The 24,352-nt window shown below is 38.7% G+C and overlaps 1 protein-coding gene across 1 annotated transcript in view; it reads left to right on the top strand.

Annotated features, from left to right (window-relative positions):
* The window catches only part of LOC122562943 (cysteine and glycine-rich protein 1-like), a 31,894-nt gene that overhangs the window by 2,538 nt on the left and 5,004 nt on the right, over positions 1-24,352 (top strand). The window contains exons 2-5 of the mRNA XM_043716245.1: positions 8,145-8,257; positions 15,339-15,507; positions 20,461-20,590; positions 21,954-22,051. Coding sequence (XP_043572180.1) covers positions 8,146-8,257; positions 15,339-15,507; positions 20,461-20,590; positions 21,954-22,051 — 509 coding nt within the window. The 5' untranslated portion in view covers position 8,145. The remainder of the gene's footprint in view (positions 1-8,144; positions 8,258-15,338; positions 15,508-20,460; positions 20,591-21,953; positions 22,052-24,352) is intronic.

The raw sequence follows: 24,352 nt of genomic DNA, 5'->3' as shown, positions 1-24,352 counted from the left end.
AATGAATGCCTATTATAGTGAAGTATTGTATGCAGACATAATTTGAACCACATGTTTCCAGTAGAGAGAGATGCTTCAAATGATCCTGGGGTAAGGTGGAGAATGAGAACTGTGTACTCTGGTCAAATCCTACATTGCAGCAATGAAGTAATGAGCATGTCTCAGATTTGTGGACCAAGGCATCACCCAATCAAGGTGATATTTCTTTGATTTGTTTACTTTTTCAAAAAGAAACACTCAAACATCTTGGACTTCCAGAAGATGAATTCATCTAGCTTTTTGGGCTCAGCTTACACATTAGACTTTGCTTTTACAAAGAAAAGTAATGCAAATTCGTTTATAACTTCTCATTTTCCCCCTCCACTCTTAGAATGAATAAGCAGAGAATTTTGGAACAGTGGGACTTTCCACTTCTGTGCACAATTAGCATGTGTTAAACAGTGTCAAACAAATATGTTTGAATACTTCTGATGTTAGTTTTCAATGTTTGTTAATAAAAGCCTATTATAGCCATGTGGTAAAGAGTCTTCAGTTCCTAATTTCAAGAGGATGTTGAATAGAATGTCCATAATGGTTTCTTTCTCTTTTTTTAAAGAGGGAGATTGCTGTGTCACTTTTTTGATGCAGAGGAGCACACAGTGACAGATTTGATGAATATTGTCTTTATTTTTCAGTTTGTGCACAATTCCTGAGAGGCACTAAGACCATTGGGCTATCTGCTGTGATCACATTTGCTATACATTGAGTTTGGTCACTTTGACTCAATGTTTTTGAAAAAGGCTTTAGGAAGTCAAATACAATGGCAGTTGCAGTAATTAAATTAATCTTCTCATGGGGCTAAGGAGAAAAACTGCAGTCCATTGTAGATATGTTATGTCTCTTTTAATGATATAAAGACCACTCTCTCAAATGGCAATCTTGAAGCCAAATAAACGGTTATGCAGTATAATTGATCAAAGTTAGTTGTACCCATTCTACCTCAACGCAGGTGATTGGCATGGGTTTGATGCTTTAAGGACATAATAGAGCAGATATTGACTGCCTGCTACACCTTCTCCCTGTTATCTCACTTATTTAATGTTTGATAGTAGCAGTGTATGTCCTGAATGTTCACCTCTCTTTTTCCAGACTGAACTGTCTTATTTCTCAACTGATCTACAATTCTACATTTGGGATCTGAATTGTAAGGAATTCTGTCATTGTTCATAGCTTAGAAATCACAAGGTCAAACTTAAAATTTTTAATTAGGGCAACAATTGGTGTTCTTCTTTGTGTGGAATTATTTTGTCCCTAACATAACTAAATAAATGCTGATTGACTAGAATAACTGCCTTACTTTCCACGTGTCTATGTGCACCCAACTGGTCATTCTACATCTGTGTTGTCAGGCTTGACCGATTTTGTTAAAGTAGAATGCACCCCTGTCCTTTACATGCCTCGTGATAACTTGCATTCAACAAGGTTAGGAACTAGTCATATTACTACTGTTTCAGGTTAATTTTGCCTCCAGGGCAGTAGGATGTAAACCCCTGACTAGGGATTTTGGCTAGCTGTATTGATGTGGAATAGAACTAAATTGTTCTTTCGGATTTAAAATAGCGCCATAATAAAATGGAGTCGGAACAAGATAACCCTTTTTTTATGTATTTTAATGCCCTTCAGTCAGATGTGTATACCACTCAATGTAATGAGGGAGTAGTCAGAAGATATCCCTTACTGCAAATCCAGTAAGAATAACATAGCTGGAACTTGCCTCTAAACTCTTGTAGTAAATTTAAAAGGCATCTCTTGAAAATAATTCACATTGCAGGAATACTGGGCTTGACTGGATTGCACACTTCAGCAATTGAAAGAATATTTGTCTTTTTCATCCTGAATATACAGGAAGCAGATTTTTAAAATTTTGTATTCAAGTGAAGGCCACTTGCTGCCTCTTCTTGCAGATGGATATATCTTTCCTACACTGGAAGTTCCAACTTGTGGTGTTACCACATAGTGGATTGAATATAGGTGGGGCTGCTTGCAAAAAATCTACAATGTGTAGTATTCAGAGCAGCATGCACTTCATTCTAATTTGTCTCGCCTGACTGACTCTGACTCTACTTGCATCTAAATTATGGTGAATTGCTAGTCCTTCCTTCCATTGTGCAGTTTGAGAGAAACGCCACTTGCTGTTGTATGGTTTTAGGCCTGTCCTAGTCCTTTTCCTGGAATGAGAAATGTACCTAATAAAGTCAAGCTGCTTGTTTTGTATAACTGATTTTTCATCATGCTGTTTCAAATGGCTGTGTAGATTTGCAGTTTGTTTTAAAATTTGAATGTTGAGCCTGCTTTGCTGGCATATTTTGATAGCTAACTTTGTTTTATTGCAGTTATACTTCCTTGTTTTACCAATTTAAAAATGTTGTCAATGTAAATTCTGAGGGTGTTACCTGCATGTCGACTTTCCATTTGGTGGAAAAAATTGCTGTTGCCATAACGTTAGAATTTTTTGGCTAATTACCTGGCCTATTGATTCCTTACTAGATGTCTTTAAACTACAGCAATATCATAGGTGTAAGCTCTGTATAATAACTCTCCTTTCATATGAAAGATAAAGGACAATTTATAGCATAACTGTTATGACTTGGTCTGTTATACCTCACTAGGGTAGTGCACTGGAATAAAGTCTTGATATTCCTAGACTATTAATGCAATAAAGATTATATCACAGTACACAGCATCCCCATTTTATTGACAGACCCATCTTCACAGAAACCAAGGACTGTTTTTTATACAGACAAATTATTCTTTTATTACAAAAACTAACCACTGGGTCAACTATGATCTGCTGACATTTAACTCAAATTCTAACCCCTCCTCCCAAAACACAACTCCATAGCATCATTTTCTTGTGTATGAATGGAGGAAAGAGGGGAGGAGTAAACCAGGAAAATAGTTCAGTGGTGTCAGTCTATGCACTTTTTTCTTTCCATTTCCTTCTGTTCTTTCCCATCGGGATGGGAGATACTGAACAATAGTTCACAAATTGTAAATGGGGAATGGCTTATTGCAGCTGGAGGGAGCAGATACTTGAGCTCGTATTTACAGGCATGAAGTGTTATTTTACACCATCTGCCTTTTTCAGCTGTCCAAAAGCTTCTGCTTCTATCATTCGCAACCACAAGCTGTTCAATCCTACAGGAGCCAATCAGATAGTGTCAGGCTGATAGCTATTGGCATCCATAACTAGTCAACGTCACAAACCAGTCAGGTAAATTTCACCTGTGTCCATATGCTGATGCTAACCCATCTACAAACAGTTTCCTTTTCCTTTTTGACATGACATTTTCCATCTCCCACCCCCACACCCCAAACAAAAGCTTGGTAAGAAATGTAAATTTTACATGCAATGGGTTTTGGTCAATACTTTAACAAATTTAAAGAACAACAGGTCCTTACCTTTTGTAAGAGTCCTTTTTTTTCTTTTTCCTGTTTTGAGCACGCCATTTAAATAAAGTGAAATAAAATGGTATGGTCTCTACCGTTTAAAACCTTGGGCGACTTTGGCTAGACAGTTTCAGGAGTAGGTCTTCAAGTGCGAAGACCTTGCATTTTCCTTTCCTTAATAACTAAACCCTTTCTTGGTTAATCTCTAACCCTCCAGGTTTACAGTCAGGTGGAAACGCAGAACAGGAGACCACTCACTTTAATTTACATTAATAGTCCAGAAATATTATCTGGTGATTTCACTTGAAAATTAAATGAATTCAACTTAACTTATTCAAGCAGTTATTTTTTTCAACTAAACTTCAGTTGACAATGCTGTTGTGCTCCCTGCACTGTACCTAATACAGTAATGATTTTGGTCAGTTTACTAATTGATCAGCATAGGGACAAAAGGCCAACACCTGCATAATATCAAAGACATTGGATTAAAATCAATCTGGCCCACAAGAACAAGACCTGTTTGGGTCACAGCCCTCCTTTTTCACTTCACTTGAATGTACCTGTCATTGAATCAGCAATACAAAGTCAGCCAAAGTATAAGACGATATCTGATTAAATATAAAGTGGAATAGATTTAACTTAAGGCAAAATCCAAGTGTCTATTGCTTGCTCTCTCACTCGCGTTCTCTCCCTCCCCTCTGTCAAAGTTGCAAATCATAAAAAAAAATCCATCAACTGTCTCTCCCCTTCACAAATTGCATCAAATGTTGTGAATCACATACTTTTGTTAACTTCCTCCTTTGCATGGATCAAAGCATTTGTCACAAAACTATTTAAAAAAAAAAGCTTGCCTGAAGCAAGTTCTGCACAAACTTGATTGCAAGGCAGAATGCATGTTAACTAACCATTGTTCAATTATTTTAAATGGATTCTTCCAGCACTTTGAGTAGAAGGGACTTTTAAACATCTCATTTATTGTCTGTACTTCATGAAAGTTTGGTTTTTGCAGCAAAATCCACTTAAAGTATCTTTCACACCACCTTTCTAACCCCTCATCACCTAACTTGCCAGTTACCTATGCTATTGTGAACTGTTTACTTTATGTAACTTTTTATCCTGTCACTGAGACTCCTAACAGATGATGTAATGTCTTTAAGTTTGACTGCACTCCAGAAAACCACCTTTTTTTTTGCTTATCAGTTTTGCAAATACTTGGGGGGAAAAACGGTGTTGGCTTATTCTTGGCAATAAGCCTGAAAATGGCTAGCTGAATGTAGGAGCAAACTACTGCAGATCCTGGAATCTGTATTGAAAGCAAAAAATGCTAGAGATGACAGCAGGTCAGGTAGCCTCCTTGGGGAAGAGAGGGAGAGAGTGCGCAAGCTAACCTTTTATAAAAGTAATGATTTTTCATCTGAGCCGAAGTGTGGTGAGGGCAGCATTCGTGCTTTAGTTTTGGGTGGGAGTAGTGGCTTAGAGTGCTGGTGAAGAAATGGTGTTGGTTCTGATTTTAGCGATCAGAATGTGAGAATGACAGAACAGTGGTGTATTCTGCCAGACTTAAAAGGATGAACAGTCCCACTGGGTGGAGGGAGGGGAGTGTGGACATGATGATCTAACAAGCTGAAAGAAAAGGAAGAATTGGTTCACGAGTTGAACTCCATACTAAGGCCTCGAACTGGCCATGGATATTTTGTTCTGTAGGGGTGACCTAGTTCGTTCACTTATGAAGTGGTCTTTATTTTGAGCTCTTAAATCTCCCACTAGTTCTGCTTTTATTGTGCTGCCTGGAAATGTTGGCAGTTGCTTGGTGCCTTGCACACAAGCTTGCAGGATGAACAGGCATTTGTCTTTATTGCTAGAAAATAATCTTGCAAATTTTGGGAATTGAAATGATCAGTTTATGCATGTTAATGTTAGCAATCTTTGAGCATCAATTAGTAACTTAAGGTTTCTGCTTAACTGTATAAGGAATATACCAATTGTGATTTTCAAGCCCATAAAGAGTATAGCTGAAACAGTGGATTCTCCTTTCCGCACGTGGTAAATTTCTGTTAACTTTTTAAAACTCTATTCCAATGCTCTTCCCCCCCCGCATCTCTGATCTATCTGTGTGACTTGATACTAATTCAGTTTCCTCCTTGGTCCTTCCTCTATTTCATTCTCCATCCTCAAATCTCCATTAACCGAAAGTATCCTGTCTCCTTTGCTGAATCATTCAGTTCATGTATGTTCAGGGTGATTTGGAACACAGATTGAAATCAAAAAGCTTTTATAATATGTTATATTGTACAATATGGTGTATTTGGTAATTTGGATTGGTTTGTCTGTTTCCATATATCATCATCATTTAATGTAAAATGTGGCATCTGCAGAGGAAACCACAATTGCACATGTGAACAGGAACTTGGCAGGTCAAGTACAATGTTGAGTTCTCTATCTTTTTTGGAATAAAACTTTGTTTTTGAGTCTTTGTACATGAAGTATTGGAATATGCAGGGTCGCTGATAAATTTTTGAAAGTTTTTTTTTTAGTTGCTACAAAGTGGTTTGGGATCCAGGTGAGCAAGGTTTTCAAGACAAGTATATGATGTATTGATTCCTTCCCTGGAATACTATAGACAGTGATGTCTTTGGGTGTTGAGACTTAACCTGTCTCTGTTATAGTGCAGAAGGCCACTGTCTACTAGTTATTTGGACTTGAAGATAATGAATACTCCTGCACACTCTCCTCGAATATTTGAAGAAAACAAAAATCACTTAATGAGAGGCATTTGGATGGATATATGAATAGGAAGGGTTTTGAGGGATATGGGCCAGGTGCTGGCAGGTGGGACTAGATTTGGTTGGCATATCTGGTTGATGTGGACAGGTTGGACCAAAGGGTCTGTTTCCATGCTGTATATCTCTGACCTTTTTAATGCCTCAATTGAACCTGCCTTCATTAAATGTCCAGATAGTGTGCATCAAACCATAGTATACTGGCAGTTGGGGGTGGGGTCTTTTTGTAGAATGCTTTAATCATTGCCCTCTGGTTATTTATCAGTTTGGGTCTGAACAGAATCTGTTCTGCAATCATTATTTTGAAAGTTATCCAATTTTCTCACCAAGGAAAACATTTCTAACTTTTCAGTCCTCCACTAAAATGTTTAATCTCTAGAAGCTTTCTCTCAAACCTCTTTTATTTATGTGCCAACATATGTTGTTTTGTATAGTGTTGCCCAGAACTGTAACTCCAGATGAGGTATAACCAGTACCCTATATCAGTTCATCCTATCTCCTGTTTTGCACTGTAATCTCTTGCACAGTTTTTTTAGGTTTGTTAAGTAAGCTTTAACTGCTATCCACCTATCCTGAACATTTTACTGACTTGTGTACACATAAACAAAGGGCTTACCCTTCAGAACAGTATTTTTATTGTGTACTGTCTGTGTTCTTTGCCAACTTACAGTAGGCAGACAGACTTCAATGACATGAAGGCATACACTTCAGTACAATGTCCCCTCCAGTTCTATACTGCTCCTTCAAAACAAGTCTCCTCCTAAATTTTGTGACTCTAGATTTGAATTTTATTCCCTGCATGCTATGATCTAGGGACTCCATATCAACCCTGGGGAACTCCAGAAATCTTCCACCCTGAAAACTACCTATTAACCATTACTATAAACTATAGTTTTCTATCCTTTTTAACTTTATACCCATATTGCTACTGTTCTTATTTCATGACCTATTTGTTTCCTCCAGTCTATATAGACTACTTTAAATGATAAAACTGGGTAAGTTGGGCTGAAGGGCCTGTTCCCATGCTGTAAGTGTCTGACTGACTGCATACCTCCTCAGTCTCATCGTCCTCCTTTCACTTCAACCCTTTTTCCCCAAAAAAAGTACATCAGAAAGTTGGTTAGACAACTTTGTCTTAACAACTCTATGCTTACATTCATGATTTGGTCTTTTTCCATGTGACTATAATTTTCACTTCCAAATTTTACCAGAAGGTGCTACACCACTTGCTTAAAGGAACATAATGAAAGTTTTTTTTTGGTTAAAACATTGTTGCTTATGACCTTTTTATATGTTTTGCACTTTGTAGTGAGATTTGAATAGATTGGTCCAAAAGAATAAAATGTGATCTAATTGAAATATATTTAAGGACTTTTAAAGCTGTGGTAAGTACTGAAAATGTTTCTCCCAAACTGCAGAGTCTAGAGATAAGTTACAACCTCCAACCAAGGGGTTGCCCATCTAGGGACTGAGATGGAAAACATTTTCTGCTCTCAAAAGATGGTAAATCTCTGGTATTCTGTATTATCCTACAATATCAAATGTACTACTTGCTTCTGTTTTTGTTTGAGACATAATGCTCCATCAAACTTTGAGTTGATAACTCTTGACTGAGGGAATCATTGTATCCAGATTCACTAATTATTCCCACTATGTAGCTTTGGCTTAGATCAGCTAACTCTAACCAGGGTTGCCCAGAACCCTTTTTTTTTCTGATCTCTCTTATAAGGTACATTTGAGGTGCATGAGAATTTTGCACTCCTGTAATTTGCAGAGGCAATAAACAAATTATTTAATCTCTTGGGAGATTAAAAAAAGACAGTAATTCAATAAGTGGTCATTTTTTTCCTTGCTTGCCACTTAAGCTTCAATCACTTACTACTTGATTATCCAATTAAGACATCAGACTTTTAAATTGTTTGTTCTTTCTTGTAGAATGCCAAACTTGGGTGGTGGAAATAAATGTGGCGTCTGCCAGAAGACTGTTTACTTTGCTGAGGAGGTGCAGTGTGATGGGAGGTACTTTCACAAGTCCTGTTTCCGGTGCAGTAAGTATCTGGTAGAATTTGAATTTTCTTTTATCTGGATACCTGCTCTTTTCAAATGTTAGATTCTTGCAAGATTGACAATTCTAGAAGAATTCCCACTTGAGTTAAGAGCAGGAATAGGCCACTTGACCTCTTAAGCCTGCTCTGCCATTTAATTAGACCATGGTTGATTGGACCAGGGAGTTGAAGTTATAGCCTCCTCCTATAAGGTTTTGAGCAGTTATAATCAAGACCACAAACAGTTTTACTGTCTCCTAATGAAATTTTTCAACAAATCCCATTTGAGTTTTGGAGGATACGCTATTCTCCATTACAATGGGTTTCAATGGGCACCTCTCACTTGTACTACAGTCTGTAGTGGCCCCATACATGTAATTAGTTTCTGATAACATTTTATAGGTTACTAGTATACTCAACAATTGGTATCAGCACCAGCATTATTTTTTTTCTCTTGTTCTTCACTATCTTGCCCCATTCCACTGATTACCGATGACCAATCAGTGCTTTTTTCTTTTGTTAAAGAAACATGTAGGCCAGGGGAAACAAAAGTCCTTACCTGGGAATTGAAGATGTCTGGGAGCCTCAAGTCTAGTGTTGACTATATCACCCAGAGCCAGCACCCTTGGGGTTTTTTAATATTAGATTCCCTACAGTGTGGAAACAGGCCCTTCAGCCCAACTAGTCCACACTGACCCTCCAAAGAGTAACTAACCCAGACCCATTTTCCCCTCTGACTAATGCAGCTAACACTATGGGCAATTTTGCATGGTCAGTTCACCTGACCTGCACATCTTTGGGCTGTGGGAGGAAACCAGAGCACCCAGAGGAAACCCATGGGGGGGAATGTGCAAACTCCACACAGACAGTCGCCTGAGGCTGGAATCAAACCTGGGACCCTGGTGCTGTAAGGCAGCAGTGCTAACCACTCAGCCACCATAGGTGCTTGATTCCCAGCACTGACTTCATACTGGGATTCACTTTTTCTTTGTGCTTCTGTCTCCTGTCCCAATAATACTTTTCCAATCACTGTTTAGATTATTAATGTATCCTTGGGTCAGGGCCTTCTGTTCCCAAGATGGGAACACTACCATCAACATCACAAGTGTCCTTGTCTCCACTTGCATGCCTGCCAATCATGAGTTGTAGATATTGTAACAGTATTTTAAAACAAAAAAAACTAATAAGAATGGGTCTTGTGCTTCTACCTTTTTTCAATGTATCCCTCACAATAAAATGAAACTTTGTTTCAACTCCAGCATTTCCATGAAAATGCTGGTGTGCAGTTTGTATTCCTGTTTAATTATTTTAAGTTGCTGACCATTGTTTTAGCTGAGCAGGGCTGATGTAACCAAGGAAAAGCGCACACTGATCAAAAAATTCATCCAGTTCTGTTCTTCATAGAAAATATCTACTGAGCCCCTCCCACTCTCACTCCTACCCAATATTGCCTCCTATTTGAGTTGCTTAATTGGAATGGTGGAAACTGAAATGTTGCTGGCCAATCTGGTTAATGTTAGGAAGCACTGTTTACATTGACTGTTCAGCTAGTTAGTTGCTGTGCAGTAATGTTCATTTCCTATACTTAGTGCTTCAAAGGAACTGGCTCTGTGCATTCCTAATCTCTTAGACAATAAGAAGTCAAGATGAAAAGTTTTTCCAACTCTCCTGTTAGCAATTGAAATTGGAGTTCTCTCAATTTCTGATATTTGATTCCCCCAAGTGCTCTTAGATTAGTGCCCAAATCTAAATCAAAATTGTAAGAATGATATGACCTTGAGCACTGATTTGTTTTTTAATCTTCATGCAGGACCCCACTGGTACTATTCAGTTGTGTATGCCCTTAGTTACATGGCTGCAGCCAGTTCCCCATCAACTGTAATTGAGTCCTAAACTGAGTTCTAAATCTGTGATAAGAGCACTTCAAAACTATCTAGAAGTCAAGCTTTTATTTTAGCAAATGGTGGCAATCCAGTAGATAACTTGACTTTCCTCAAATGTAAATTTCTGAAACTACACTGAATTATCTAACACTTTAATTACCTGAAATGAATAAGTCCTTTAGGTGTAATAGCTGTTATTACACTGTTTTAGATAAGGTTACTATTCAAAGTGCAACCATTTGTTTGTACTGCTTGCTATTTAATTAGCTTGAGACACAAAATTGCAGATGCTGAAATCCAAGATAGATAACACAGCACGTCAGACAGCACCAGGAGGTGAAGTCAATGTTTAGAGTAAAACCCTTCCTTGGGGTGAGGGGAGCTACAGATAAGATGGTGGGTTTTGGGTGACCATACACTGAGTGTGGCCTGGTTGGCCAATAGGAGGAATGAATCCAGTTGGTGGCTGGAAGGGAGGTGTGGGGGGGGGGGGGGGGGAAAGGAGCTGGAATAGGAGTTTGGGCAGGGGAAGAGGTTATTTGAAACTTACAGAACTCTGGAGTCCTGTAGGCTGGCCAGGCAGATGAGGTAGCATTCCTTCAATTTGCAGTCTGATACACAGTGGGAATGGTGAAGGCAGAGGATGGTCATGTCAGAGGGAATGGGAAGGGGAATTAAAATGGGCAGTGACTGGGAGGTCAAGTTGGGCCTTGCTGAGATGTTCAGAGAAATGTGCTCTTAGTTTAAGTTCAGTCTTTCTGATATGGAGTAGACCCCATTTGGACACCTGCATACAATAAACTAGGTTGGAGGAGAGGCAGGCAAACCTCCTTCTCAGCTGGGCAGACTGTTGGGGCCCTGGATAGAAGTGAGAGGAGTGTTGTGCTAGCATGTTTTGCATCTTTTGTGGTTGCAGGGGAAGGTACTCGGCAGTTGGTGGGGAGTGTGGCATGAAGCAAGGAGGACAAAGGGAGCAGTCCTTGCAGAAGACAGGGTTGGGGAGAGGAAGATGTGCTTGGTGATGGGGTCTAGTTAGAGTTGGTGCAAGTGTTTCAGGTTGATATGTTGGCTGTGGAGACTGATGGGTTGGAAGGTGAGGACAAGGGAGGGTGCATCCTGTCTTTTTTGTTTTAAATTCCCCACACTAACTGGTGTTTTTATTTTCCCCCATCACCCATGATGTGTGTGGAGGTAGGGGTTTGTCTTTATTACGTTTGGAGGTAGGGGTTTATTTTGAAATGCAGTTAAATCAGTTCAACAATGATCATCCTCTGCCTCCTCCACTGCCACAGTGAATCAGACCACATATTGGAGGGACACCACCGTATCTGCCTGGGCCACCTGTAGGCCTCCACATAGAGTTTTGCCAAACTTTTAACTAAAGAATCTACACTTGCTGCCTGCTGGAATGGTTCAGGTGCTGACTTGTGTTTACTATGCTCAATATGTGCATACCATGTTAATTTATCACACCCAAGTGTACTTCTGGCTGACAGAAATGGTAGATACTATTTAGAATCTGAAGACTAAGATAAACTTATGGTTGTTGAACACTCTTGGGATCCTAGAAGTTTCAGACTCTCAATATAGAGACTCCTGTCTATAAATGTTGAGCCGGATGAGAAATAATTCATCCGTACTGATGCACAGATCACTTAAACCCATTCTTTTTGCTTGGTTAGATGTGTAATATGACACTCTCTCGACCCAAATTTTTAAAAAAAACTGCCCTGATAGTAAAGTCCTTAGTAAAAACCTCTAATGCACATTAAGTATTGAGACAAGAGGACTAGGTTTACTAACCATGCAGAACACGTTCTCCCTTGGATGCCTATCCGTAGGTTCTGATAGGTGCCTTCAATTTTGAAGCCTTCATAGAGGTTTTGCCAATTTTGTGTCCCAGACTAACAATTGGCACTTTTTAAAAAAAAAACACATGCAGCCTCTAAATGCCATGCATGGCTTGAAAAGTAAGCCAAAATATTGGAATGTTTCAGTGAGCATAAGCTGGCTGATTTGAATATTTGAATTCCCTTTATCAACTAGCTTCTTGAAAATGCTGAGTTATTTGGAAGATGTGCTAGCTAAACTGATCTAGACATAAACTATATTTATCCTATCCTTCAGTAATAATTTCCTCACTTTAGTAATATTGGGAGCATTGTGTGGAATTTTGAGAGCACTGGCTGAATGTAAAATTTTAGTTTTTGCATAGCAGATCAGAATAACCTTCTTGCTGATGCAGTGAGCTTTTAATCTCTATTAAAACTACCCTGTTTATCACCTTTGGGGAATACATTAACCAACCAGAACACTAGTAAGTGGAATTTCAGAAACAGTTTAGCTATTGTGACAACTTTGGCATTTAAACTCTGTTCGAAGCAAATGAAATTAGACTCTGTATAATCTTTGATTTTTGGAAAAGTAACAACTTGTTTAAAGTGGAGTTTCGAACATGGATCAATAGCATAGAGTTCAAATAGAAGAGTGCCATTTAGTTTTCTTATTTACCACTTCCTCCATATTCTCTCATTTTATAGAATCTGTATAGACTGTAGGACATTGGAGCAGAAATTAGGCTGTTCAGCCCATCGCATCTCCTCCACCATTCAATGGCTGATAAGTTTCTCCACCTCGTTCTCCTGCTTTCAAGAACCTATCTATTTGTCTTTAAATGTGCTTTAAAGATCTGGCCTCCCCAGACTTCTGTGGCAAAGAATTCCATAGGTTCACTACTCTCAGCTGAAGTATTTTCTCATTTCCGTTGTTTAAGTCTTCCCTTTACTCTACTCTAAGGCAGTGTCCTCCGGTTCTAGTCTCTCCTACCATTGAAAACATCTTCTCAACATCCAGTTTGTCCAGGCCATTTCAGCATTCTGTTCAAGATTTCTTTCCCTCCCCACCTCATCCTTAAACTCCATTGAGTACAGACCCAGAGTAGTCAAACATTCATGTGTTAAGCTTTTCATTCCTGGGACCATTCTTATGAACCACCTCTGAACGTGCTGTAGGACCAGTACATACTTCCTGAGATATGGGTCCCAGAACTGCTGACCGTGTGATCAATTAGCTGCAGAACTGTCTGAATTTACTGGGGTGGGGGGGGAGAGGTTCTAATTTACTGCTTTGCTCACTTTGTGAAATCCCTGCAGTTTTATTCTAGTAATTAAACAAAAAATGCATACCTTGCAATTTATATGCAAGAGGGAAGATTTTTGGAGTCTCAAAATAGCACTTTCAATGGTGCATCTGGCTTTGGTCATGTAAATGTTTTTTAAAACAGCTTTCCAAGTTTCTACTGCCTTGGCAGAGACTTGTGGTTTATAGCCAAAACAAATTTGCACTTCAAGCTCTGAACCATGGCAATTCATTGAAAAAGTAGCCACCTTTTTAATCATGAAGGTTCATTTTTTTAGGTTTAGCCTGAAAATAAATCTGAACTATTTTAGTGTCTAGTTTCAAAGTTCCTGGCTCCTGTGTGACTGACGATGTGATAGTTAATTCTAATAGATTAGAATTTGTGCTAACTTGCATTTCTCAACTAAGGGGGCTAAGCTGCATGCCCATCATAGATGGGTTTTAACTTCTACTGTTATGAAGGTGTAGAGGTGTACTGTACCTATTTTGAGAGGAAGCTAGCAAGGACTGATTGAAAGCAGTGTGTCTTGAATGAGATAAAAATGTAACACTTGGTCGAAACAAATTGTGTTGCATGGGGAGGGGGAAAAAAAAACTTAAAATCAGTTTAAATTATGCCCCAGATACCAAAATCCATTTGAATTTGAATATTACTGTTTGGGATGACATCATACTAATGAAGTGTGAATTTTTTTTGTTTTTTTTTTGGGGGGTATAAATCCAGACATCTTGAAGTTAGGGGGAGAACTACAAAAAGCAGCCAGCAAGCAACCAATTGCTAACACTGACTCTGAAAGGTAAAAGTCAACAGGAAACTTCAGCAGAACACTAAAGTCTACCTAGAGGAATGTGCAGAGCAAGTTCAACATCTGAATACTATACTGGGGTTTGGATTTTTTTTTTTTTTTGCTATAAACTAAGGGGGAATTTATCAGACTAGTATTGTAGAGTGGGAGGTAACAGGTGGGTTTAAGAGAAAGGAGTTGTCATTAGTGGCTTGCATGTTCTCTGTTGGACTTAGTCAAAATTTAACAATTTTATTCTTTAAACAGTGAATTCTGGGATATTCTTTGCCTCTCAATGTGACAGAATACAATGTGAGGTGAGCTTCTGTGTTGGGTTTAAACTGGCATAGAGGTGTACTGTCTTCTAACAGAATAACTAGACAAAACACTTGCTGACTAATGCAATGTCACTGGCATGAATGCAGAACTTTCTGGTGGGGTGGGGGGGAGAAAAGAGGTTAGGAAGGAAAATTGGTGCCAAAATTTAAAGTATTCAAGTCCCAAATTTTGGCATTTGTTGCTGGTAGTTGGGGGATGGAGGTTTCAGAGAAAGGGAAAGCCTTGATTCTCAAACCAGGAGTGTGTTTTGGCTTCAACAGAAATGGGGAGTAAACTCGCTCTGAAAAGAGGCTGGTACTTCATTAATTGTTAAAACAAAACTTTGTGCCTTGTTTGTAATCATTGTGTGACCTATAACTTGGGTGTGTCCAGAAAAGTACCCTTTTTCTTTGGAGCAGTTCTTCGTGCTCTGTATAGGCAGAAATTCACAATGACTTGTGTTCTTTGCTCATTCTACTAGCACCAGCTACTCCGATAATATGGTTTCAAAGATCCTCCTCTGGGAAATCTTGTATTCTATAAGCTTCTAAGCTTAATGATCTTTTTTTATTTCAGGCTTCAATGATGAATACTACATAAAAATAAAACCTAACGAGTCTACTTAGCCTGGAAATCTGACACACTCTAACTTTGTACTTCACTTGTTTCAGTTTTTATTGTATGAAATCTATTTTGAGGTGGGAACATGTATTGTGATAACAGTTTATTTCACTGATGTAAACTGGTGCTACTGGAGAAATTGGTGGATTATGTAATTCTGGAACTCTGCCATTCAGAAATATTAGTGGCATACCAAACTCTAATGCCATGTGCACAAACTGAATTTTTTTTTGTGGTTAGGCATTTTGACCTCTTTCTCCCTACTTGTCAGCTATGTTCCATGTACCAAGTGCTGAAAGACTCCATCTGTTCATAGTTCTTTTTTTGGTTTGTTTGCAGTGGCATGTAAGAAGAATCTCGACAGCACCACATTAACTGTGCATGCAGACGAAATCTATTGTAAAAGCTGCTATGGAAAAAAGTATGGACCCAAAGGCTATGGTTACGGCCAGGGTGCCGGTACTCTGAGCATGGACAGTGGAGCAAGTGTGGGAATAAAACCTGTGCAGTAAGTGAAATCTCATTTCCATAAATTATCAGCTGATGCAGTCCATGTTTGTCATTCTTTTGTTACCTTGCTATAGGCAAGGTATAGTCAAACCCCAGAACATATGATTCAGACAATACTGTGATTTCTTTATTTTTCTCTTGCTCCTGCCATCCCATCACTATTGCCAACTTGACTATAAGTTTGTTACCATAATGGCATATCACTTATTTTCTCCCTGGCAGCGGTCCCATCTAGCCTGTGGCAAATCTTTTAGTTTTGGGCTATTAATTAATATATCAAACTGAAGTGAGCATGTTTGTCATTTTTGTTAATTTTGAATTGTTTATACCTCAGCAGTCCTTTTTTTATTTTATTTTAAAATTCCTTCCTTCTTTCTGCCATGCAAAAAGACATAGTAGCTCAGTGGTTAGCACAGCTGCATCAGTGCCAGGGAGCTGGTTCGATTCCAGCCTCTGGTATCTGGACTTCACACAGACACGGGAAGGATATGTAGATTTCCTCTGGTGCAAAGGTGTGGGTGAGGTGGATTGGCCATGGGGGAGTGCAGGGTTACAAGGGTGGGGTGGGTCTGGGTGGGTCAAATGGCCTGCTCCGACACTGTAGGAATTCCAATTCTTCTAATCCTGAACAGCAGGGTCAGAAACCAGGTTGGGATTACTTCCTGCTCTTCAAACTCTACTGGAGAAAATAATTTGGGTTTTAATTCCAAAATGAAGGCGACTGAAAATGGGAGTAGTGTCCTTGCAGATGCCAATTTTATAAAGTGTTTGGAGGGGCAGGCTGCACAAAGATTAGGCTTGGTGCTCTGAGACTTCATTATCATTCTGTGTAAAACCAATAATGGCTCTTTCCACCCCAGCACGTTTTTTTTCCTATGCCACACAATTTCCCTCTTGCCAGTATTAAGTATGAGTAGACTCTGGACCAATACTGAGGTTAATTTAGTGAATTCCTCACTCTACATTTTTATTTCCAGAACTTTTTTTTTTATTTTTCTCACCCTCTTCAAAGCATTTATATGCATTTTGAAGCTATTGTTTATGAACTGACTAGCACCTGGCTTTGATAATGTAGGTTGTGAAATCTGGAATGCAGCATTAGTCTTTAAAGATAAAACTCTGGCTGACTGCAAATGAATAAGATTTAAAGGATAGTAGATTTAAATAGACACTTCTGATGCATTTATCTGCTTTTTGTGCATGATTGTTCCAATTTTTGAGCCCAAAAGATAACTAGTGTTTAAGTATTATCCCAGGACCAAATCCAAACTAGTGTGCTACTGTCCCAAAAAAGTAGGCTGAGACCGATGTCTGTGTTTTGGATGCTCCTTCACTATCACATTTGGGTTTTGGGGGTGGCTAAATTCCAACATTTGCAATTATTTCCATGAATCATAATTATACAAAATAGTATCTATCCCATTTTTTTCCCTACCCAGCGCACTTGTGCTTTGCATCCAATTTGAAGTAAAATGTTTGATATTTGAGTTGCAGATATTAATGGTATGCACCTTTTTTTAAAATAGATTCCGTTCGGGGGTAAATAAAGATCAAGTAAATGCACTGTTTAATTCAAAAATAAAATCTCAAGGAGCTCTACTTTGTGTAGACCCTCTAGCCAATGAGTACAGTCCTGTACTTGTGAACTGACTAAGTATAGGCCATTTGGCCCCTTGAACATATCCTGACCTTTTGATAACAACATGGCTGATCTAATTATGACCTCAACTCCTCGCTCTCTCACTCTCTCGCTTGTCGTTTACTCCTAATGGCCTCATCCAGACTCTAGTAAATGCTCCTTAAATGGGACCCAGTTAGTTCCACTCTCTGGTGACTGTCTGTGAGGAGTTTGCATAGGTTTCCACTGGGTGCTCCAGTTTCCTTGCACATTGAGGATTTGCAGGTTAGGTGGATTGGGCAATTCAGCATGCCCATGCTTTCCAGGAATGTGTGGTTAGTTGTTAGCCATGGGTCATGCAGGGTTAAGGGATAAGGAAGAGGGTTGGGTCTGAGTGGGATGATATTCAGAGGGGTGGTGCAGACCTGTTGCCAAATGGCCCTTTTCCACACTGGGGATTCCATGGAATCCTACTCCGTCCAATGTCAAAACAGTCAAATCACCTGTGAACACAAGCTGGTACCAATGCAAAGCAGTCCCAACCTTCTAAGGATACCAGTTTCATAGCCTTTACTACAGAACAGTACAATCTCTAATCCTATTTGCTGTCTCACGTTGCCATACTTTCACTCGTAGTGACAGATTCTCATTTACGACTTGCTGAAGTCTGTCTCTTTTTTTTTTCTATTTAATGACACTTTTTTAATATAATCCTATGAATTTGTGATTCAGAGTACTTGGAATCCCTCTATCTGTTCTACACTGTTTCTCTATTAAACATTGCTTTTCTGTTCTTTCTGCCAAGTAGCACAGTTTCCATTCTCCTACAGTTTATACTTTATCTGCCAAACTTCTGCCCACTTGCTTGATCCATCTATAATCCCACTGCAGACTCTGTTGTCTTCAACTTGCTTTCCTAGTTATCTTTCGTCACAGCAGATCCAGCATCCATGTAAATGGCTGGAAGCCAGTACCATCAAATCTGACTCATTTGCCTCTTGGCTTATTGAATGCTGGCAATAAGCAGCATACTCTGAATGGCTACTGTGTGACTTTGCTAGAAAGAAGTTGGCATGCTCAGATGCTATGTGCTGATTTTTAGTGGGTCAAACACTGCTGCATATCCCAGAGTGAGTATGGATTGGCAACAGTATGTGGTATCTTTTTAAGATGGTTCCTAGTCTTCCCCCTTGAATGCTGTCAAATGACACCCCTCCACATCTGCATTCAAAATTTGATTTTCAAATGAAGATTGTGCATGTGATGTAGGATTCCTATTTGCTTAGTGAATAGCCCTGAGATGGGTAGATAAGCTGCTGTCTTCACTTGTAGAACCAGCTGAGCAATACATCTGATAGCTGTAGGTCTTGCGTATTGGAGGATGTGGGATATGCCCTTTACTCCACCTTCCTCAAACATTATACCTTGCTCAAATTAGGAACTGCTAGTTGCCCATTTGTTCAAGTGATAAACAAGTGGCAGTTGAATACTGTCCCCTCACTGAGTCCCCAACCAAAATTGAGAGATTGAGCTCTCTAGTCTTCTAACTGCTAGTGATTTGATGCTAGCCTTGCAGCTAACTTATCTCCCCTCTTTATTTCTGGGAGGAATCTAGCAGTCTTCAAATAATTTTTTTTCCCAATTGCCAGCTATGACAATTGAAGTGTCAGCATTTGTCGAAAGTGAAATTTTCACATGCTCAGTATGGCCTTTTGTTTAAATATTGACCTCTTGCATGAAGTGGACTTTATGGTTTGAAATTTAAAAATATTCAAATGGAGAACATCTCCATTTGGGGGCAAAGATTATAACAGGTTAAAAAGGGCTACTTTAACATGACATTTCCTCAAGGACAACTAGAGGTGGGCAGTAAATGCTTCCTTTGCAAGAGAACAAATATAAGTTACACTTTTTTCTCTTTTTAAAATAAACCCTACTAACTTGTGATTCAGTACCTTGGACCCCTCTTTCTTAGTGCAGCCTATGATTCCTTTGTCCCATGATTGATTCTTAAAAGCTGCACCAGTTCACTACAAACTAAATTGTACTCAGTATGGTCGTTTCTGAGCTTTGTAATGCTGCTGTTTTACCTAATTAGTCTATTCAAAACTTGGCATGCTGTAGGCACATTGCAGGAGTATTATGCATATTTCTTTTTAATTGGAATAAATCAGGATTTTTTTTCTATTAGAACAATTCAGCCTCTAACAGGGTTTAGGGTGTTTTTTGGCTCTCCTGTGTTGAGTCTGCTGTTGATATTATCAACACCAGATAGCTGAGTGCAGGATGGTATTGATATTTTAGTTGAGCAAGCAGAATAGTGGCAAAAATGACTTCAGTGAGTAGATTAAATTTGAGATTTAAAAACCAAGCAAGAGAATGCAAAATAAAATGGGAGGGTAGTGAGACCTTGGCATGCATGTCCATAGGTCCCTGAAGTTGGCAGGAGAAGAGGGTAAAGTGGTAAACAAAACAAATGGGATGTAATCTTTTTAAGTCAAATGAGGTATTCGCCACAAATGTAAGGATCAATTTGCTAGAACAATGTAAATACTGCTTAGGCCACAGCCTAGTCATCATATAACCAAAAGGATATTGCCCTGACATTGCCAGGACATAAGAAGGTTTGGATAAGCAAGGATTCTTAAGGTTGAGGTGTGACTTTAGCAAGGTGGACAGAATGAATGATGCATTTGGATGATGTGGTAGGGAAGACTTTTTTTTTCACAAGCAGAGCGGTCTCACTAGGGGTCAATGATAGGATTGGAAGGACCATGAGAAATAGTTTCTCTCTCAGTAGGTGGTAGGTTTCTGGAATTAGCTGCCCAGCTTAGTGATTTGAAGAATGAAACCCTTGATTCCTTCAAAAAAGGCATTTGAACCTATAAACAAAGGATTATATGCTGTGAATTGGGATTAGATGTGAGCAGCTGGTTCATTCAGACAAGATTGTTTGTCGTCTGACAGTTTTAAGCCATAGAAAAACTATGTCCAAATCGGGAAGTGAAATAGTTTTCCATGTCTCCGTTTGGGTTTCATGATGGTTGACGCAGCAACCTTATAGCAATATTCCTTGGCTTGTTCTAGAAGCTTTTTTCTTTTAAGCTTTCAGACTCCGCTGCTGAACTTGGTACCGCTTACAACTTTTACTGTGTGCTCGAGCTCTAATGCATCAGTTGAAATGAGAGTACAACAAATCAGAAGTAGCCAGGCAATTCTTGGTGTAGCCTATTGACCCTCTTCATAAATCCAATGGGTCAATGATTGTTTACCCTGCTTTAGCTGTTAAGGTATGACCTACTCTAACTTGTCAATTTCATTTGGCCTTTACAGAGCTGCGACTCACTGCCCCACCACTAATGTCAATGAATCCAAATTTGCTCAGAAGTTTGGTGGTTCAGATAAGTGCCCTAGATGTGGACAATCCGTTTATGCTGCTGAGAAAGTTATTGGAGCTGGCAAGGTAATGTTTTCTGGTAAATAATTATTTTTATACCATACTAGATTTATAGTTGTAAATACAAGACCAAGATGATCTTTTTCTCTCTATTAATATCCAATACCATCCTTGTGGCTTAAACAAGATAACATGGATGGGTATTTTGTATTCAATTTCTAAAAATTCCACTCTCCAATTGAGGATGAATGATGTTAATTGATGTCAATTACCTGCTTTTCAATGTGTCTTTATGCTACAAGGCACCACCCTTACCACATCAACATATGTGCACATGCTATGGGCAGCACTTACATGCTGCTGTTTAATTTGTTCTATCTTTTTTTATTTTCCAGATAATTAAGTAGCCAGTCAAATTTCACTGTTAGGCTAAAACTACAACGTGAGGAAATCCTCAATTCAATGTAGGGACCTAATTAGTATTACTCTAAGGGTTAATATTAAAATTTGAATGTTTCCTCAGCACTGAAGGGCTGCTGTTCTCAATTTTATCTTTGGATGAAATCTAGCAGTAACAACTTTATTGATTTTTGACTACTATTAGTGCATGGAATCCTAACTGAAGAATTCTAAAGTTTATTTCTAAGTGTCCAAGATCCAACACCTACAAGAATAACTCATTGTATTTAAGAATCACTCCTGGGCTACATTTTATAGTATTGGTAACAAACTTTAATTTTTCTTTAGACATTAGGACTAACTTGAATAAATCCAAACAGCTAAGATAACCTATTTTGTTTATGACAACAGATTCACTTAAATTCAGACTCCTATTTTACTAGCACTTGCATATTTGATCATGCAAATAACACTAGCTTTCTTTTTTTGGTTTTTGTCTTAGCTGTTTTTTTTTCTAGAGGTTCTTTGCCCTTGGATCTTGATTCAATTTATGTCAAAGCTGGCCAACCTATTGATTTGAATAAAGTGTATGCATGCAATACAGCTCTAAAGTTATAACAAGTTAACAGCAGTATGGAAATGCCCATAACACTGGCACATTGTGGCTGTATCTTAGCAGAACAAATTTCCACTTTTTTTTTTATAGACATTTATCTTTCTCAATTTGAAAACAAACATCTTTCTTTAATTAACTTTATCACTTTAATATCTTGGCATTCTGAGGCTTTTTTTTTGGCTGGCGTCTCTAGATGTTTGACTAGATGCCCATAGCTTCAAGGTTTCCTAAGTGTTCCTGTACCTTTTTTGTTTTTTTGGCAAACACTTCACACCTGTTTAGTGTATTTAAATGATTTAACTGTCATTAAAACAACAATAGTGCTAATACAACTGTTTAGTCAAATGTTATTTTAAGTTTATTTAATTGTTCTTTTTTTTTTTACTCATTGACTTTGACTTTGCCTGTTTGTAGGCTTGGCACAAACAATGCTTCCGCTGTGCAAAATGTGGGAAGGGCCTGGAGTCTACAACATTGGCTGACAAAGATGGCGAAATTTATTGCAAAGGTTTGTTTTAATTCCTATCCACAAATACAAAACTGCATTTCTTGATTTTGTGGAATTAAGTTTGATATTCTGGACATCAGTCCACTGCAGAGTTGGATATTAGTTAAAAGCAGAATTAAGATATAATTCCCATAATTGAAATTTCCAATTTTGATAAGATGTTTTTATTACCAAAAAATATCAAGATTCTGATATTCCTGCCTGACCAATTTTTAACATTTTGTGTCCTGGAGTAACATGCTCAAATTGGACTTGATGTTCTTGCCCTGTTAAAGATCCTTCAAAATAAGGATCTCCATTTTGGTAATGCAAAAACTACACGTCCCCTGCAGTCTTGGGTTATTTTGCTTAATATGCAGTTCATGATTACATGAACATTCTGATCGTTTTTTTTCATGATTTGTCAAATTTGCTCAAGCAATATCTCCAACTTTAAAAACTAAAGATGTTTTATTTTATTCACACTTTTTTTTAAATCTGGATTACACAATATAAAATTAGATATTGTTTAGTTCAGCACAAGGCAAGATGTAATTCAATCCATCTAATGCAGATGGGCATTTACTACTTTTTTTATTGGAGTCTTGGAATTTCTAAGCAGAATGCAAATCTACAAGTTTAAGACTAAGTTGCTACGTAAGTGTACAGGTATGGCAACCAATCAAGGCAAATGGAATGTTGGCCTTCAAAATGATTTGAGCACAAGAGCAGTGATGTTTTGCTGAATTTATAGAGCCTTGGTAAGACCACACCTGGAGTATGGTGTGCAAGTTTGGTGTTTTATTTTTGGTCTTAAGATCTCTGGTTATGGAGAGTGCAACAAAAGTTTACCCACCTGATATCTGGGATGGTAGGACTGAGCTTAAAAAGAGACTGGATAAATTAGAATTTATATTCGCTTTAGAAATGCATCAGTCGAAATGGGGATAAGCCATTTGAGGTGGAGATGTGGAGAAATTACTTCCACCAGAGTGGTGAGGCTGTAAAAATTGTCACCAAGCAAATGTGGCTAAAGCACTACATCCTTTCAAGGATAAGATGGATATAGTTGTTTGGGGCAAAAGTGGGAACTGGGTACAGTTGAAAGATTGCCCATTAACTTGAAGAGCCTGCCCCACTGTTCAGCATGCTAAATGGCCTACTCCTCCACCTATCTTCTGTTTTATGTTCAAGTACCTGAAAAATGATTAGTAATTCATTTTTTTTAGTTTCTTAATTTTTTTTTTTAATCCCACCATCCAATTTCAAAAGTATGACTAATCTATCAAAAGGTTCCACAGATGAATCAAGTGACCATTCCTCATGAATGAAGTTGGACAAAAATCTGGTTGTAGGTGGGGCTGGGCATACACTAGTCATACAACAAGGAAATCGACCCTTTGGTTCAAAGTAGTCCCACTTGCCTGTGTTTTAGCCCATATCCCTGCAAACCTTTCCTGTACCAGTCCAAATGTTGTAACCTACCTGCATCCACCATTTCCTCTGACAGTACATTCCACATGAACTATTGTTTTTTTTTTAAAGTTGCCTCCTCATCCTTTTTTTTAATAAAAAAAAAAAATCTTTTCCCCCTCTCCTCTTCACATGTGACCTGGTCTTGAAGTTCCCCCACCTTTAGGAAAAGAGACTTGCCATTCATCTTACCTATACCCCTCATGATTTTGTAAACCTCTAAGGTCATCCCTCCCCCTCCTACACTTCAGTTGGGGGAGTCCCAGCCTCTCCTTAACTCAAACCCTCATTCCCAGTAATATCCTGGTAAATCTTTCCTGAACCCAGTCTGGGAGACGGTGAGGCCTGGAGATCAGAAGAGTGTTATGTTGGAAAAGCACTGCAGGTCAGGCAGCATCTGAGGAACAGGAGAGTCAGCATTTCGGTTGATTCTCCTGCACCTTGGATGCTGCCTGATGTGCTATGCTTTGAGTACTACACTCTGAACCCAGTCTAGCTCCATATCCTTCCAATGACTGGGTGACCAGAACTGTACATAGCACTCCAAAAGGAACTTCACCAATGTTTTGTACAACATCAACATAATGCCCCAACTCCTATACTGAGCATTTAGTAGACTTGCATTCACTGCTGCCTTAACCACGGTGTCTACGTGCAACACAAATTTTAAAGAATTATGTACCCAAAACCCTAGGTGTTGTTCAATTATGCTACCCAGGGCCTACTATTAACCATGTAAATCCTTAATGTCTTCTGAACCTGTTTTATTTGCTTCACTGGGCCTCCTTATTAGGCAGATTTTCAACCATTTATGAAAAGTATGCCACTTCCCAACCCCCAAAATTTGACTGCA

The sequence above is a fragment of the Chiloscyllium plagiosum genome, chromosome 26, assembly GCF_004010195.1.
Source record: "Chiloscyllium plagiosum isolate BGI_BamShark_2017 chromosome 26, ASM401019v2, whole genome shotgun sequence".
NCBI lineage: Eukaryota > Metazoa > Chordata > Chondrichthyes > Orectolobiformes > Hemiscylliidae > Chiloscyllium > Chiloscyllium plagiosum.
This window is presented reverse-complemented; position numbering and strand designations above follow the sequence as displayed.